At 39.3% G+C, this 18,458-nt stretch overlaps 1 protein-coding gene across 1 annotated transcript in view; it reads right to left on the bottom strand.

Annotated features, from left to right (window-relative positions):
• Positions 1-17,420, bottom strand: part of PEX7 (peroxisomal biogenesis factor 7) — an 82,916-nt gene extending 65,496 nt beyond the window's left edge. Inside the window, exons 1-5 of the mRNA XM_006747762.3 lie at positions 17,197-17,420; positions 15,648-15,705; positions 14,377-14,527; positions 594-671; positions 111-219 (exon numbers count right to left, since the gene is read on the bottom strand). Of these exons, the coding sequence (XP_006747825.2) occupies positions 111-219; positions 594-671; positions 14,377-14,527; positions 15,648-15,705; positions 17,197-17,326 (526 nt within the window). The 5' untranslated portion in view covers positions 17,327-17,420. The remainder of the gene's footprint in view (positions 1-110; positions 220-593; positions 672-14,376; positions 14,528-15,647; positions 15,706-17,196) is intronic.
• Positions 17,421-18,458: the final 1,038 nt, after the last annotated feature.

Below are 18,458 nucleotides of genomic sequence, written 5' to 3'. Positions count from 1 at the left end.
TCTTTGGCTAAAAGGAGAGACTAGATAGACATGAGAGGCAGGCAATGCTTAGGCAACTGACATAAGGATGGGGAGGGTGATGCTAATTTGGTAAATACTGAATTATTTACCTGAGGCTGAAGCAAAACAACCAGGGATGTGGGGAGACCAGATTGTGCTATAAATGACACTTTCATGGCCTCTAAAGGTGCACAGAGACTTTCCAACAGTTGGATCCCACTACAAACAAATGAATAGATCAATTACTTAGAGGTAAATTCAAATTTATGTTTATATATATAATATATAATACACTACCTATGTATTTATATATACACATGTAATAGACATATCTCAAAGATTCTTTAAAGTCTATTTCCATATAAAGCAAAATGGTATTTAAGGGGCCAAAATTATCAATGCTGAGTTAATTGTTTACAGCCAAAAGGTTAAAAATGTTTAAATTCTAATAAATGCTTTAATATAGTTTTTTGGAAAGAAAATTAGCTGTGTAATTGAAAAGATATAGAAGTACGTCCTAGAAAAGAAAAAAAATTCAACGGAAGCTTTGTGGAAGAGAACATTTGGTTTTAAATACAGTAATGCTGACATACCAGTTTGACCGTTTGATCCCATGAGCCAGACACCACAAGCTGTTCACCTCTTGTTTGGCTCCAGTCAACACTATAGACCTAAAAACATTTTAATGTGTCATTTGGAAAGCAACAGAGCATCAAGTTCAATATTATATTTTATCTCTTTATAACAGCGATAGCCAGTTAGAACAACTAATTCACTTCATTGAAACATCAAATAAAGTCCTACAAATCTCAACATGGTGCCTGAGAAATGGAAAGGTCATTTTGTCCATTCCCCCAGACATATTCCTTACAGATAAGATTCCATTCTATGTTAATAGAATGCTACAGATGATTTCCAAACCTCCTTCACTAAAACAAATCATATATATTTTTAACCTACCAACAAATACTGTTTGCAGCACCCTGTAGAAATGTCAAAGCAGATTAGAAAGTTAGTCATCTAAAAAAGCTTGCCAGGTCAGTGTTTATCAGAAAGCATTAAAATTCAATTAATATCCTTATCTGTCCTTTCTTAGAAAAAGCTTATAGGAACCCCGTAATCCTTTCAGATCTCTTGGTAAACAGCTTTAGTTATCCAATGCTGCTATTCTAATCTATGCTTTACTGCTTTCAGTGAACCATTTCAAATGAACCATTTGAAAACTTACGGAAATATTTTTTATTGTCATTTTATACAACAGATTATATACAGATCACTACTGTAAGCAAAGTTCCACAAAAGACGTGCATAATTATTCTTTATTAAATTAAAGTAGCCCTGACATGGACCTGAGTATACATCACTAAATGTGACCAGCCAGCAGATTCTTCTGAATCTGAAAAATTCTAGCTACCATATTTATGTAGGAAGCAGGGGTGTCTGCAGTTTGCTGTGGCTTAAGTATGGGTTACCTGTTCTCTGCTGTCTTCTACTGTGTACTGTGGCTAGGCAGGATGGAGTCTCAGTTTAAAAAATATCAGTAATACTGAGCCTGTCTTTGTTTAAAACTTTGATATTTTTCTCATCACAGATTTTTTTGAATTGGGATTTTTAAAAATATTGCAGTAAGACATTACCTGACTACTGAATTTTGGGGGTCCTCCTTAACTGTGTAACTAAGGTGAGTGCCTCACCCACCCTATCCTAGTCCTGGTCCTGCTGCTGTCCATATTCATGTAGAAGAGAGAAGATCAGTCGGAACACTCAAAAAACCACAATCCAGCAACAAAGAGCACCTCTTATAGAAAGGGCAGCAAAAACCAAAGAGCTGCTGTGGCCATCTGCTAGTTATGGATGGAAAAAGATAGCCTTGAAGTAGTCATTGAAGATCTTGAGAGCTAAAGAGTTTGATTTTATCCTCTAGGCCAGGGCATGGCAAATTTCTTCTGTAAAGAGCAATAATTTGGGACTTTATGGGCCATTTGGTTTCTGTATGTCAGTCTGGGAGAGCACAGAAGTAGCCAAAGGTGATACTTGATGAGTTGGCATAGCTGTGTTCCAATAAAACTTTATTTACAAATCAGAGAGCACACTAGGTTGGGCCCTGTCCCATGAGTAGTAGTTTGCCGACTCCTGCTCTAGGCTGATGTGAACAGTCAAAAATAAGCACAATAGCGAACCTTTATTGAGCACCTGTGGTATACCAGATACTGTCATAAGCATTTTACGTATTTTATCTCATTAATAGATACTGTGCTAAGACCCAAAAAGTTTAAATTGTCCAAATTCCTAAGGCTAGTAAGTTGCAAAGCTGAATTCTGAACCTCTGTAGCCTAACTGCAGAGTCCACCCTTAGTAACCACACTAGGCTGTCTCTACATCATGCTACTTGAGGGCACTGTTGAAGTGGAATGACCTTGGGCTGCAATATTAAGGAAATAAAAGCCTGCCCTTCATTGGCGATTCACAGGTATCACCCTTCATTAGAGCCCACAGTGATTCCATTTTGTTTTCACAAATTATCCATATCCAAGAACTTAAAGTCCCTGTCAACTTAGTGAACTCCCATTCATCTGTCAAGACTTGGTCCCATTACATCCTTTATGGAACAAGCCTCCCCTCGACAAAACCCTCAATGCTTCCTTCCGTGCATACAACAGCATCTTGTACCTACTTATAATTTAACATTTACTGTATTTTACTACAATTTGTGTTAAATACCTGCTAGATTCTGGGAGATCCGCCATGTGAGCAAAACCATCTTGTATGTCTATCCTCACTGCAATACAATAAGCACTCAATAAATGGGAGTTAAAATAATTTCTCCAATTAAATTTATCTTCACAATCTGCATCACTAAGTAGTTATAAAGAGCTACTATTTTCATTTCGGAGGATAACTGAACAAATATAACTAAAAACTAAGATCAACATCTCAGATTCCACTGCCTCCACACATGTCCAGCATGATGTAAGATTTGGCACCTTATGACTTCTCACTTTTCAAAACTGCAAGGGCCCCCACAGGCTCAGAGAGAACCCAGCCCTAGTGAGAACAAAAGATAGGAGGGATGATAACTCTGCTGATGGCATTGTTGAGGCCAGCTCTATTATCAGCCCCACAACGAAGTGCAAGCAATAGGACTAGGACAAAACTAAGGACAGGACGCACATGGTGAGGTTAAAAATGGGACAACAGGGAAGGAAATAAAGGCAACTCAATAAATATTTTATGTGTTTGACTGTGTTTACAATTTAGGATATGGGTAAGTAATTAACAGTACAAGCCAGGATATTGTTTAAAAAAAAAAAAAAAACTATAGACATGAGCACAAAATGGGCACTGGGATGGAAAATTCAGCTTGATGCCCAGAAGAGAGGATCCAAGCAGGGCCTTGAGGCCTGGCTAAAATGTCAATAGCAGAAAGCAGAAATGAAAACAGTGATCAGAAACTCCCCCAAAGGCATACACAGGCATAGATAGCACCCAAGGGATTAGGACTAGAGAACACTACAGGATAACATCAAGGTTTTGTGCCCAGGGACTGTTGGTGGTGGTGGCATTAACAAAATGGGAAGACTGGAGGAAAGAAGATAATGTGTAATTTTAGACCTACTGACTTTGAAGTGACAGCAAGATAGTCAAGTGGAAATGTCTAGTGGGAACAGGGTTTGGGCATTGACCTCAGGCTCTGAAAAAAAGTTTACAGCAGACAGATGTTTGGGAGACAGTCAAAAAAGGATGAGTAGATTCCATTATCCCAACTTCAAGTTACCTCACTAGTCCATTCAACAAGTATTTATTAAGCACCTACTATGTACAAGACACAAGGAAAAGAGGGGTACAATGTTAGACAAGACAGATAAAGTCCCCGCCCTCAAGGATCATAGACAGGCTATAAATAAATAATTTCAGATTGTGATTTTAAAGAAGAGCTACAGAGCAAAACAAAACCAAGGAAGGAGACTGGGAAACAACGACAGGGAGAAGGAGTCATTTCTTGATAGAGTGGTCAGGGAAGACCCCCCTGAGCAGAGACCTGAGTGTAGCAAGGACAGAACTCTACAAGTTTAAGAGGAAAGGCTTTGACAGAAGAACAGGAAAAGACGCTGAAGCAAAAACAGGCTTGTCTCGTTTAAAGAACAGAAAGGTCAAGCAGGAGGGACAAGAACCTAAAGGACCATGGTTACAAGTTTGTCTATAATTTCTCTTAAGAGGCTACAGCCATCGAGCCTACGCTGGCTACTACCTAGACTGTAGGTAGCATCCTTCCACTGCTCTCCCCATCCATCCTTGCTCACCTCCAATCCATGATCTGCACTGCATAAACACACACGTTATTCCCCTGTAGAAAGCCCTTTGACGGTTTCATACTATGGGTCTCCTGCAACTTACCATCTTCACTCAACATTGAGATTTAACCATGCTGCTGCTTATTACCCAAAGGTCAAAGTCATGCAAAACTATGAATGGTTTAGGGATGCATACATATGCTGTAAAATTAAAAAGAAAAGCAAAGAAAACAGAAATAGAAATTCAGCATTAGTGGTTACTCCTGGGAAGAAGGGCGTAAAAACAAAAGGAGGGAGAACGATAGAATCAGAAAAAAAAAAAAAAGTAGATAGAAGAAAAATAGCATCTGTAAAGTAGGAGCTCCAAAGGCATAAGGAATGTTTTATTTCTTAAGTCAGATGATGAATATGCAAGCATTCATTATACATTTTTACAGCTTACATATATTTCATACGCAAGAAATATATCATGGCAAATTTTTAAAAATCTTCAACGTCTTTCCACTGATTTTAGCTTAACAGCCAAGATGCTAACTGTTCCAGGCATGCAGGCTCAATCCCTCCCCTTCAAGCGTGCACTTTCCTTTGCCTCTAACCCTACTCCTCTGGCCTCTCCATCTGAATAGTTAATTCCTACTCTCCCTGCAGATGTAAGGATGCCTTCCTGGTCCCTTCCCCAGACAAGATCCTTTCCTCTTGTAGCTCCCCATACATTCCAGCACTGATCACATTATCAAGGAGATAACCTGCGAGCTCCAGCCCCCCTCCCTAGAGAGGCACGAGGACTCCAGCAGGGCAAGGACACCATGCCTGACTTGCTCATCTTCCCCGCTAGGCCTCACACCATCCCTTGTACACAGTAGGGTTAATCAAAGTTTCTGGAATGGATGAAGGGGCAGAGAGACAAATCTGAATGAAGAGCATATCTCACATCAGTCTAGTCCCCCCCCCTTCCCTATTCCCAATTCCTTCCCCACTCCCATTCAACCAGTGGACATGGCTTAATGGTCAGATTAAGGATAAAAAAGAAGAGGGGTACGCAGTTATGCTTTAAAAGCAGGGTCCTCTAAAGGCCTATCTTATGTAATTACTCTTGGCAGTGGTGAAGAAAATTGAGAAACTGCAAAAAGAAAAAAAAAAACCCTGAACAATATTTTGTGCTGCTTTATGAAATCTGAACCTTATCAAAACCACCATTTGAGAGGACAAATTTTATTACTGAAACCAATTCCCAAAGAGCTCATTTTTAATCTACTGTATAGCATTGCCCTTTTTAAGTTGGTCTATTTAATTAAAAATCCTCAAATAAAAACTATGTTCAGAATGCTCATACTTGTCTGTATCAATACAAAGGAAAGGGACCCTGACTTTTAATTACTGAGCGATTAGAAAAGGCTACATATTTTTTGTAATGTGAAACAAGTTTTTTTTTAATTTATCATTATAGAAATTTTAAAATGCACATAAAAGAAGAAATATCATAATAAATCCCCAGGTATCCATCACCTACTTTCCACAATTATCAACATTTTGCCACCTTGTTTCACCTGTCCCGTTACCGACTGACTGCGGGAGTATTTTAACATCAGACCACTTCTGGGGCTCCTGGGTGGCTCAGTTGTTAAGTGTCTGCCTTCAGCTCAGGTCATGATCCCAGGATCCTGGGATCAAGCCCTGCATCAGGCTCCCTGCTCCGCGGGAAGCCTGCTCCTCCCTCTCCCACTCCCCCTGCTTGTGTTCCCTCTCTCAGTGTGTCTCTCTCTGTCAGATAATTAAAATTTTAAAAAAATAACATCAAACCACTTCACTCATAATTAATTAAGCAGGTAAGGATGTTTTCCTTTCTTATAGAAGCACAAGGCTATATTCACCTAAAAAGATGAGTATCATCCAAAACTCAGTCCACATTCTTATTTTCCTGAGTGTCTCAAAAATGTCTTTTTACAGTTGGTTTATTTGAACCAGAAACCAAACAAAATCCACATTTTACATTTAGTTGTTGTCTCTTAGATCTAATCTAGGAAAGTCCTCTCCCACCTTGCTCTTCCCACCCACCCTTCCCATGGTATTTATAATTGCTGAAGACACAAAGTTAATGGTCCTGAAGAATCTTCTATACTCTGGATTTGGCTGTTTCCTCATGGTGTTACCATTTTCCTCTACCCTTCCCATTCCTTTAAGTTGGAAGTTAGGTCTAGAGGCTTGATTACATTCAGTTCAATCTTTTTTTTAGCTTCCTATTGTATTAGGTGTATAATGGCTGGTTGACCCACTTTTAGTGATCCTAAAACTATTCAGAAGATGTATCAATGTTAAATTAATGTTTTAGCATCCATGGATAACCTTTGCCTACAGTTGTTACTTCATTTGGGGATACTCAATGGTGACTTTCTAATTATGCTATTCCTTCTGCATTTATTAGCCAGAATTCTGTTAATGAGAAATTTTCCACATCAAGCGTCTGATTATTCCACAATAAAAGAAAGGCAGGGTAAGTGCCTTGATTCTCTATCTTACCAATTTTCAGAATGAGTCCACTGTCCTAGTAATCTTTAGTGGTGACCAGTTGTTGTTTCTTAATGATTACAACTCATGTAATAGGTGGAAATATACATATAAGTGTATGGTCTCTCTACACATTGTCTCTTCTAAACTTTGGATGTGATCCCAGTGGCCTTTCATAGTTTTCTGACACAAGAAGATGTCTTGGATTCATCTTGTATGTTTTCTCTCAGTCCTGGAATCAACTATCTCTCCAAAGATCCCAGTTCCTTCTAGTGGGAAATGGTATTTAGAGGCAGTAATCTGGACACTAGGGATATTTACTGTGACTGAGTTATCATTACTTTTTGGTCTTTACAGTCCAAAGAACCAGGACACATGTACTTTTTTAAACAGAGAAAAATAAATCATGAGTCTGTACAGATATTTCTTTGTTGTTGTTTGTTTTTTGTTTTTTTTTAATGTACAGATATTTCTCATTCAATAAAATTAAATGTCTCTTTTTAACTTCTTTATTCTCATCACTTTTCTCTTAGATAAAAATTTTTGGTTTCTGATAACATAATTACTGCTCCGCTTTAACCTACAATATGAGAGTTTCGTTTATTTAAATTCAATTAGCCAACATATAGTACATCATTAGTTTCAGATGTAGAGTTCTATAATTTATCAGTTGCATATAACACTCAGTGCTCATCACATCATGTCATGCCCTTCTTAATACTCATCACCCAAATACGCCATCCCCCAACCAACTCCCCTCCAGCAACCCTCAGTTTGTTTCCTAGAGTCAGGAGTCTTTCATGGTTTGTCCCTGTCTGATTACTTCCCATTCAGTTTTCCCTCCCTCCCCCTATGATCCTCTACGCTGTTTCTTATAGTCCATATATGAGTGAAACCACATGATAACTGTCTTTCTATAATATAAGAGTTTCAAAATAACAATACTGATCTTTCTGAATGCAGTTTAAAACTTCTTTGCACTTCTTTTTGTTTATCAGACATATGTCATTAGGTTATGGACAATCACAATACTGTATTTTTAAAGTCACTAGAAATAATTATTTTCAATACCTGGTTACGAAGCCAATTTGATATACTACTAGATTGATTCATTTGTTTTCAATTTTTAGCAATTGCTTTTTTTTTTTAATTAAATGGTGATTTTTAATTTTGTAAAATATTTCAATTGTTCCAAGGTCAAAAGTGTAATACAAATTATATTGGAGAAATTGTCCATCCTTGTCCCCTCTCCCCTGATTTCTTCCCTTTAAAGGTAACCACTTTTATTAGCTTTTGGATTATCTTTCCACTGTTCCTTTTTCAAATATATACAGAGATAACTATAAATATATACATATGAATATATATACATATACATGTACATATAAAATATATATAAAATTGCTGTCTCACATAAAACATAAATTCTAAATATATTTAAATAGCTCTGCCAATAATTCCATAGGATAACTTCACTGGATATCAGATTGTAACTAAACTAAAAAGAATTTCTAGTTTCACATGATTTAAAATTATCAAATAAGACTGTATCATTCTCCTACATATGTTTCTTACTAGACCTAAAGTAGGAGCCATGGTGCTCTAATTTCTAGACACGATTCACTTACCAACCTGCTTTGGAGACAAGCACAGGGTTTGAGACCCACAATGAGTACATGACAGACAGACTACAGATATAGTGGCAGTAGTCATGCATGAAAGTCATTCTCGACCCAAAAATATTCCATTACAGTTTCCATCTATTTAAAACAATCATTTTCTCTTCCTTAAAAAAAAAAAAAAAGTTTTAAAGCTTTGAGTTTACCCCTTTGCAAGGCAAATCAAATCACGCTTTTCATTAAATATTTGTTAAAATCTACATTTTGAATCTACAACCCTCGAGATATTAGACCATATACATATTAAGGTCATTAGAACAGAATGCCTATTAAGTTAAAGCAGTGCACATTGATGCACAGTGAAATCATCTGGGAAGCTACGTAGTGCTTGGCTCCAACCGCCAGACATTTGTGACCTGGGTATGAAATTTTTAAAAGGTCCTTAGGTGATTCTAGTGTGTTAGAATCCAACACATACACCCTAGGCTCCAGTCACACCGAAGGCCCTATGAGTGCCTGAACAGGTCGTGCTCTTTCACAGATCTAGGTGATTCTAGTGTGTTAGAATCCAACACATACACCCTAGGCTCCAGTCACACCGAAGGCCCTATGAGTGCCTGAACAGGTCATGCTCTTTCACAGATCTGCACCTGTGCAGATGCTTTTCTCTACCAGAAATGCCCTCCTCCCTTTGGGCTGCCAGTGAATTCCTACTCATCGTCCAAGACTCAGCTCAAATGGCATCTCTTTTGTGCCCTCTCTGTACCTTCTAGACACTTCTTTTCAATATAATCACACTGTATTGTTTGGGATACCAAACTCTGGGACTTGCTAGCATGTCCCAGAACTACTACCAGAAATTAGCACCAGAGTCTTATTCATATTTGCATCTTCAATGACTAGCATATGCCTGGCACGTAACATGTGTACCAGTATGGACAGGTCTAGCTTTTTATTTTTTTTTTGAGAAAGAGAGAATGTGAGTGTGGGCAGGGGGAGAATCTTTTTTTTAAGAGAGAGAGAGAGAGTGGCGGGGAGGGGGAGAGGGAGAGAGAGAATCTTAAGCAGGCTCCACCTCCAGTGTGGAGCCTCATGCAGGGCTTAATCTCATAACTCTGAGATCATGACCTGAGCCAAAACCAAGAGTCAGACACTCAACTGACTAAGCCTCCCGGTGCCCCCAGATCTAGCTTTTAAAATACAAGTTAAAACTTTAAAATACTAAACAGTAAAAAAAAAAAAAAAAAAAAAGTGAATGCTTTAAAAACATAAGGATTGAAAAGTGGGGAAGGATATCACATCCTATTCATAGTAAAATCCAGAAAGACTCAACTGATACATAATTGGAAACTATTTTTCTCCATAATTACAATTTTTGGGGGGGAAGATTTACACTTATTTTACATTGTAATAAAAATCTTACTGCAGTAACCTACTCCAGAATTTAGGTGACTAAATACCCACAAGGAAATATATCAAGTTCAGTTGTGTCCTGGAAGAAAGGAAGAGAGGAGGAAGGGAGTGAGGGAAAAAGAAAAGAGATAGATCTCTTTAGCTGAGAAGTCTGTTGTGCAGTTAAACATAAATGCAATTTCTAAAGGGAACAAACTGGTGTTAAATGCATGACTTACTATCATTCTGCATTAATATTTTTATGGGCATCCATCACTATAAACTTTTCAGCTTCTATCATTATCATAGGAGTAAATAATTTTTTTAAAGTAAGCAAGGTCTTAACCATATGGCACATCTTTACTACAATACGTATAGTTAAACACATTCTCTCCACAATGAGATACTAATAGTTGCATACTTACTTCAAAGATAAGTTTTCATAACCAAAAACTTCAAGTGGATCAAATCTTTTAAAAAAAAATTCAGCAAATTGATAAGGTTACTATTTGACAATGAAGACAAATGTTAACTATTTTTTAAAAAAACTAATCAGCACACAGGAAACTAGATATTGATGTAAACATTAAATTGAGTCACTGTCACCTTGAAATAGCACCATGTTGTAAGGCATGACGTACAGAAACAAAATTCTCAGTTTACCCTCTCTTCTCCTTCTTGCTGGACCTTTTTAAAATTTTCCTATTCTTCCACTCCTATTATATACTCAGCAGCAGGCTAAACTACAGGCATTTAATGGGCTCAAAAGACATAATGGCCTCTGCAGACACCAGGTAAACAAAGGAGAGAAGAATCGGATTCTTGCTTTGAGGCTAAGTTTAGAAGCTATGCATACAGATAATGTCCATGTTTTTCTTCCTTTCCATTTCACCAAGCCCTTCATTCCCCAGGCCTAAAATATATCTAGGTCTTGGATTTCTCCTTTTCACTTCAGCACCTACCCATCTGATTATCTGAAAATTGATTGTTGGACATTTTCTCAGTTACCAAGTGATGAAATGGGTAAGTGCAGGATTCCTAACTTGTTCTGTATCTTTTTAACCCTAGTATAATAAGATATAATAATAAAAGCTCTTATTTATTTAGTGTTGGCTCTGTTCTAAGTACTTACAACAACCCTAGGACATAGGCTACTATTATCCTCGGTTTGCAAACGAAGAAACTAATTTTCAGGAGAAAAAAAGTAACTTTGCCCAAGGTCCCACAGCAGCTAAGTTACAAAGCAAGGATTCAACCCAAAGTTGATTGAAACCTGGCTACTCATCCTTATTCTATACTATTACCCATGGGAAAAAACGACCCATTGTTTGCTATTCTTGAACATGCTGGTGGGAAAAAAAAATAAAAGGAAATCAGCTATGCTCGTTCACTTACTAATTTATTCAACAAATATTTATTAGCTCCTCAAAACTCTCACTTGCTCTTAAATCCTTTTCAGTGTTTCTAGTATTTGATATAAGAGACATGCTTTGAATATATGCTGTATTTCTCTTCAATGACAAAATGCCAAATATTTGGTATTTTAATACTGAGCCTTAAGCTAATCACCAGAAATTCTTTCTCTTCACAATCTCACAGCAGATGGCCTTTACGAGTATCCTACATTCTCTATTCACCACCCTGCTTGGCATACTTTGATTTTTACTAAGGACTGTGAGAAAGACAAGTATGTTGTAGCAGAGCCAATCTCCCTTTCTTCCTTGCTCACAGAACCCTAATTCTGTCCTTCAGGGAAAAAGCTCTGTCCCTTCCTCATCCCAGGGCTGAATCTTGTTTAGGTGAAGGCAGGAATGGTGGCTTGTTTCCCTCATAAGTGACACGGTTAGGACTGGGGATATGATGCTCTTCTAGCTATGGAGATGTGAAGAGGTATCTGCTGTAAAGCTTTGAGGAAGCTTTTCCTCAAAAGGAGTCCCAAGACAGGGACGTTCACTTTTTTTGCCCTTTGACCTTCAAAGGGGATAAGATGATACTTGGAACTATAAGCAGCATAAGGAGAAAACAATGCCCACTGAGGCTAAAAGAGCAGAAAGGCAAGGACAACTTGGGTATTTGATGGCATTGCCAAGCCCTGAATAACCAAGCAGCACCCATTCCTTCTCCATATACTTGGTTATGTGAGATAATAAACTCTGTTGAATCTACTTTTCGTTGTATTCTCTATTACATGAACAGCGAAGGCATCGTAACTGACACACGCACTTATCAAAAATTGTGTTTGAAAAGAAATTAAGGAAAACAAAATAGCCTGAAAGAAAAAAACCCACAAAGATGTCTTCAGCTCAAAAAAACCCAGTTACATAATTATAGAATGATATAAACCTGGCTTCAGAGCAGTTCAAATAACAGAGATCGAGGTCCCTTACCAGTGGATTCAAAGTAACCCAACACTACGACATGGCCAAGGAACATGTACAGCCAGCCATGTTAGGTAATATTATTAGAACCAGAGGCTCAAGATTATGGTGGCAAAGTTTTAAAAAGCTCAGGGGCGCCTGGGTGGCTCAGTCGTTAAGCGTCTGCCTTCGGCTCAGGTCATGATCCCAGGGTCCTGGGATGGAGCCTCGCATCGGGCTCCCTGCTCAGCGGCAAGACTGCTTCTCCCTCTCCCACTCCCCCTGCTTGTGTTCCCCCTCTCGCTATGTCTCTCTCTGTCAAATAAATAAATAAAATCTTAAAAAAAAAAAAAGCTTTAAAAAGCTCAGCACTGATCATCACATTTCTAGAATAAATAATGTATGCAACGTCAGAAATGACCATGAAAAAGGAGAGTATGTGAAGGAATTTACCAAGAGGGTAAAAGATACAAAGACCATGTAATCTGAAGATAGGCTGAAAGAATTATAGATGCATAGTCTGGAAGAGGAAAGACTAAAAGGGGTCATGGTGGCTATTTTCAAGGATTCCCTGGAAAAGGGGGGCTGGACTCATTCTCATCACTTCAGAGAAAGGCATCAGAAACAACAGTTGGTCGACAGAAGGTAGATTTGGACTTAAGATAGCAATTTTCTAACCATTAGAGCAATCTAAAGTCGAATAAGTTATCTCATGAGACAGTGAGATCCACTTTCACTGAGATGAAGTAAAGGCTGAGTGACTATCGTCAGGAACATTCTGGAGCAGTATTTCCCAGAGAGTAGTACACACACCACTGGTTGTACAAGAGATGATTTTAACTGGCACATACATTTTATTTCATTCATTACATATTTAAATGTACATTGAAAACTACTAAATGTACATTCTAAGTTAGCCATCAATTCCATGGCTTCCTAAATATAACTGTTTTAGGATAAGTGAAATAACAATGTAAAGATCATTTTTAAAATATATTAAATCAATATATCCCATTTAACATAACTAGATATATTATTTTATGACCTGTTGGTTATAGTCCTAGAATTTATAAGACAGTACAAAGCACTAAAGATTTAAAAAAAAAGAAAAAAACCTTTTGAGAGGAAAAATATGAAAGCAAAAAAAACTAAGTTAATTGTAAGTAGTATTAGAAAAAAGCAAAAATCGTGAAGGTACCACAAAAATGTCCAAATTTTGGACATGCCGCTTTGTGGGGATTCTTGCATTGAACATCCTGAAACTAAAGTTTCTCCTTTACCAGAGTTGTCTTCAGTGATTCTATGAAAACATGATCATTTGTAAGTATATTTATTCAGAGAGGCTTCACCATAAAATAGAGGACCTAAAATTTTCCATTATTTTCAGTCACAATCTTAGAGATACTGATTTTTAACAGCTATAGCTATACAATGATTTCTGGAATCCTCACACGAGTAATCTTTTTATCACAAAAGACTAATATTCTTGCATCTAATAAAGCATTCACTGGAGGCCTTCTATGGGCCAGACGCTGTGGCAGACACAAGTCTGAACGTAAATGTGCAAGTTTTCACTTGAAGGATCTACTGCTACCTCGAGGAAAATTTTTGAACATTTAAGGTAAAATGCCAAAAGGGATTGTTCTTACCATCACGTTCATTAAAAATATATATGGTAGTTCTATATGATTGAAAACCAAACTATTTTCTATGCTACCCATGTATATATACACAAAGAACCTACACACATGAACTGGCTTAAGATTTCAAATTTCTTCAGTTAAGCGCTGTCTCATAATCAGTATTTGATGCTCTTGCTCCAGTATATTCTGAAAATCCTTAGGAATCTTACTGAAGCCCTAGAGGGAATCCTGTGAAGTCTCTGTGAAAAGGCCGCCTACTCCTGTCTTCGGTCTGCCGGGGGGCAGGCCTATCCTCCAGCGGGAAGAAAGTGACGGGCCTCTCCGGAGGAAATGGACCACAGCATACGTACTACTGGAGGCGTCCTCGCAGACTAATGAGAAGCCTGACCTTTTCTTTTTTCCTAGCCCCTCAGGCCAAGATGTACTTTATGTTTCAATAATCCTATAATAAATGACATCTCACATGCATGAGAAATACCAAAGCTTAAACTTCTTGTCCCCATGTTTCCATCCCCAAGTGGATTTCATCCAAAGAAAAACAATGGGCCCAGGAAGACTGCCTTCATACCTCCTGAGCGTGTTCCTTGTAGACTTGCAGGGGCCCGGAGGCCTTGGCGGTGTCCCAGAGCTGCAGCGAGCCGTCGCCACTACAAGTGACCAGGACGTGTTCGTTGTTCTCACTCCAGGTCACGTCAAACAAACCATCGTTCCAGTCAAAGCTACACCAGGGAAGGTGAAACAGAACATCTGGTTACCCAGGCAGCCGAACATAAAATAACAACCATAATTTTAAAGCTTTTCTTCAGGTTTATCACATGTCTTAACACACATTATCTCACAGAGTCTTCACGACTATGGAAGATAAGTAGAGCAAGCACTTGACAGAAGCAGAAATGCGTTCAGAGAGGTGAAAAGAACAGCCCAGGGCATCTGGGTGGCTCAGTCGGTTAAGCGTCTGCCTTCGGCTCAGGTCATGATCCCAGGGTCCTGGGATGGAGCCCCGCATGGGGCTCCCTGCTCCGCCGGGAGTCTGCTTCTCCCTCTATCCCTCCCCCCTGCTCATGCTCACTCTCTCTTTCTCTCTCACTCTCTCTCTAGCAAAAATAAATAAAATCTTTAAAAAACATATTATTAAAAAAGAGAAAAGAACAGCCCAGGTCATACATATGCCAGAAAACTGCAGAGCTAGATGAAAATGAGGTCTCCCATCTAGAAATCTGGCACGATTTCCGTGAGGGCATGTTGCCATACCTGGGTGCTCCCTGGTTTTGTGGTCCACAGGAGGGAGCAGCAAGCACTTCACAATACTAATTTAGACCAATGACTGCAACTTTCCACATAAAACTTTCACCCGAGCTGTGAGCAGGTAGTTATCTTCTCACAGGATTTCCTTTCCTTTCTCTGACATTGACTAACCCTGATGGAGGTGTTAGTAAGTCCAACAGTCAAGACAGTCATAGAAAGAAGGGCAAGAAGTGCTAGGTAACTCACAAAATGGATAATCAGCTCCTGAATGAGTAAAACTAAACTATGTGAAGAAGACAGCAAAGTTAGAAATGTCCCACAGTATACTAACCAGTTGACTTTTTTTTTTTATGTTTAAGCTTTATAATTTATACCTGGACACTAAGAGACAAGGACTTCAGAAGAAAAATGATATAATCACAACTTACTGGCAAAACTATGTTCTCTACCATGCAAATGCTGAAGTTTCTTTTCTATTGCAAATTTAAAAATTAAAAAATCTTCTACTCATCAAAAAGATTCAAAATCTAATTATATTAAGGCTTTAATAGCAACAGAGAATACACGTAAGTTTAATCATTAGAGCCACCTTACCTTCTAAAAAGTCTAAGGCCAGATTCATTTTGATCCAATATTAGAAGGGTCCCACAGCCTAAGGAAAAAAAAAAATTCAAGGTCATGCTGTTGAACTTGCCAGGGGAGCATCTAAGGTCAAAGGGGACTGAGCACTGAGTACCTAATTTTACTACCACAAATTCCTCCCTAAAGTTATTGAGACCACGTATACAAAATGATCAGGATTGTGCTCTCCATTTCTTTCTATATTGCGCCTCAACCATGAAATATTAAACTTATCTCACCTACATTTGGGATCCAGACACAGCTCTAACAGAGGGGAGAGATATTTGAATTTGTATTCTGTGGCCAGGCAGGGTGCCAAGGCACATAAACCTCCCATGTATGTGTCATCATCCCCATTTACACGAAAGAAACCTTTGGCCTACAGACCCCAGAAACTCTGCTCCTTCTACTACGTTAAACTGCCTCACCAATAAACCTAAAATATATTCAACATAGGATTTTAAAACAAAATACCTGCTACCACATACTAGGAGGTAAAGTGCTGAATCAGTTATCTACCAAAAATGAATTATTTTACTAAGAGACAAGCATATTTTAAAAGTTGTACTTGTTATATGGACTGAGGGAGGAAAAACACTCTATTTAAACATGAATGACTTTTTTAAAAATACCAACTCTTCGTAAATTTTTACAAAAGATTTAATTTAAAATATCAAACTCATGAGTTTCAACCCAACTAATGGGCAAGTATTGTAAATGTGAATGTGCAAATGCAAACAATAAGAGCTAAGTGGTGAAAACATAAGTAAATATTTCTCCCCCTCTGAGGTTTAGAAACCACATCATTTTTTTTCGGCTGTAGGACCCAAAAACAAAAACAACTATCAATATCTGTTATTACGCAGTGACGTATTTCACAGAGCTTCAGTGCGTAAATAACAGCTAAGATACAAATTAAAAGTTAAAAATTTATAAATGGAACGCCGCCTTTGAATCTAGTCCTTGAAAAGAGACAGTGACCTTGAACCTCCAGCAACTACTTGCACAAGTGTGTATTCCTCCAGAGACAACAGAAGTAGGGGCGGAACTTGGATCAATTGTTGGGAGACTCCAAGCGTCCGCTGAGGGCCATCCTTCTTACGGACAGACAGCCTGGATGCAGACTGTGGGGATGGGGGACCCATTAGCAGGTACTGGGGGGTGACCCTGCAGACCGCCGCCTTCCAAGTACTGGCAGGAGGGGTCACAGCTGCTAAGCCGAGGTGGCGTGTGCCTGGAGGTGGGGGTAGGGGGTCCGGTGGCGGTGGAGTCGGTGCACTAAGGAATAAGGACACGAGCCAGTAGGCACCTCCCACGTGCTACTGCCACACTGTAACTGGAAAAAACCACTGACTCGGTCTCCAGACCCACTCCGGACAAAGGAGGACGCGGCAACTGGCTCGTGCCTGGGCTCCCCCTGGTGTTCATTTGTGGCACTGTCTACTGTCGGAAGTGCTTTCCGACCGCACGGTGAAGCTGGGCTCGACGGGACCCCGCCCCCGCCCCGGCAGCGCGGCCTCACCCGCAATGCCGTAGTGCTGGGCTGCGGCGCAGGCCAGCCGGCCCGGCAGGTACGGGGAGAACTCGGCCGCGTAGCCGTGGCGGCCCGGCACCCGCAGCGTCCGCACCGCTCCGCCGCGCGCCCCGCTCATCCCGCCCGCCGCGTCCGGGCCTCGTCGCCCTGGCGCCGCCACAGCCGCTCCGAATCGGAAGCGGACAGTCCCGACTCGCCAAGTTAGAGACCCCGGAAGACGAGGCGGAAGTGAGGACAGCAGGAGCCCGGAATGCTAGATTTCGATTGGTCCGCAAAGGAAAGGACTTTGACTCCGACGGAGTCCATTTTTGTTTGGGGCAAAACAAAGAGCTTTGCGCCACCTATCCTGACTTAGATATAGCGAGGCGGTGATTCTAGGGTTGGGTGATGGTTCTGACAACTTCTGTTTTTGCACATCAGCCTTCACTGCGGAGTTTTTTGGGTTTTATTAGTTCATTGAGGTTTTGGAAGACTGGCATCAGGAAGTGTTTCTGACGATTACAAAGTAAGACAAGCTACAGCAACTCTGAAACCAAACAGCGAGCAAAAAGACAATTGAGTGCTGTGTTGTCCAAGGTAACTTGAAGCAATATTAAATCAGGCAGGAGTGAAGCTTAGGAAAAAAAGATATCATAAACAATTAACTTTTAAAAAATTCTCACTACGTGTATTGTATAGTAACTAATGCTCAGATGCGGGGCTAGTTAAAATTAAAGCTCATTCATTCATTCAAACATTTACCAAGCATGTACTATGCAGAAGGTGACTATATATAATTTATTTGTCAAATATGACACTTTTGAGAGTGAAAGAGAGTGCAGTGAATAACGAAGCCAGGTAAACTGGCACAAACCTTGTCGTATGGTCAGCTTTACACCAAGTACAGTTTTAGGTACTTGGGATTCAAAAGCAATAAGATGTAGTCCATGCCCTCAAGAGATTGTCTAACTTTTCAACAATTAACTGTGATCAAAATACTGTAGGTGCTATTAGAAATATATACAGGTATTTTTAAAAGAAGTTGTCAGTGCTGGAGGATAACTTCAGAAAGAAGGTAATGTTTGAGATGAGTAAATGATGAGGTTTTCTTTAAATAGACAAGGAGATGGAGGACATTGTAGGATCAGGAGTAACATGAGCAACCCAAGAGATGTAAAAAAGAAAAAGAAAGAAAGAAAGAAAAAGAAAAAAAGTATGATGCATAGGAGATTGTAGCAGCCAGGACTCAGCCTGGCCAGATAGAAGGGGTA

This window comes from Leptonychotes weddellii, chromosome 8 (genome assembly GCF_054177405.1).
Source record: "Leptonychotes weddellii isolate Sample4059 chromosome 8, ASM5417740v2, whole genome shotgun sequence".
NCBI lineage: Eukaryota > Metazoa > Chordata > Mammalia > Carnivora > Phocidae > Leptonychotes > Leptonychotes weddellii.
Note: the sequence above shows the minus strand (reverse complement) of the source record. Positions and strands in the feature narration are given on the sequence as shown.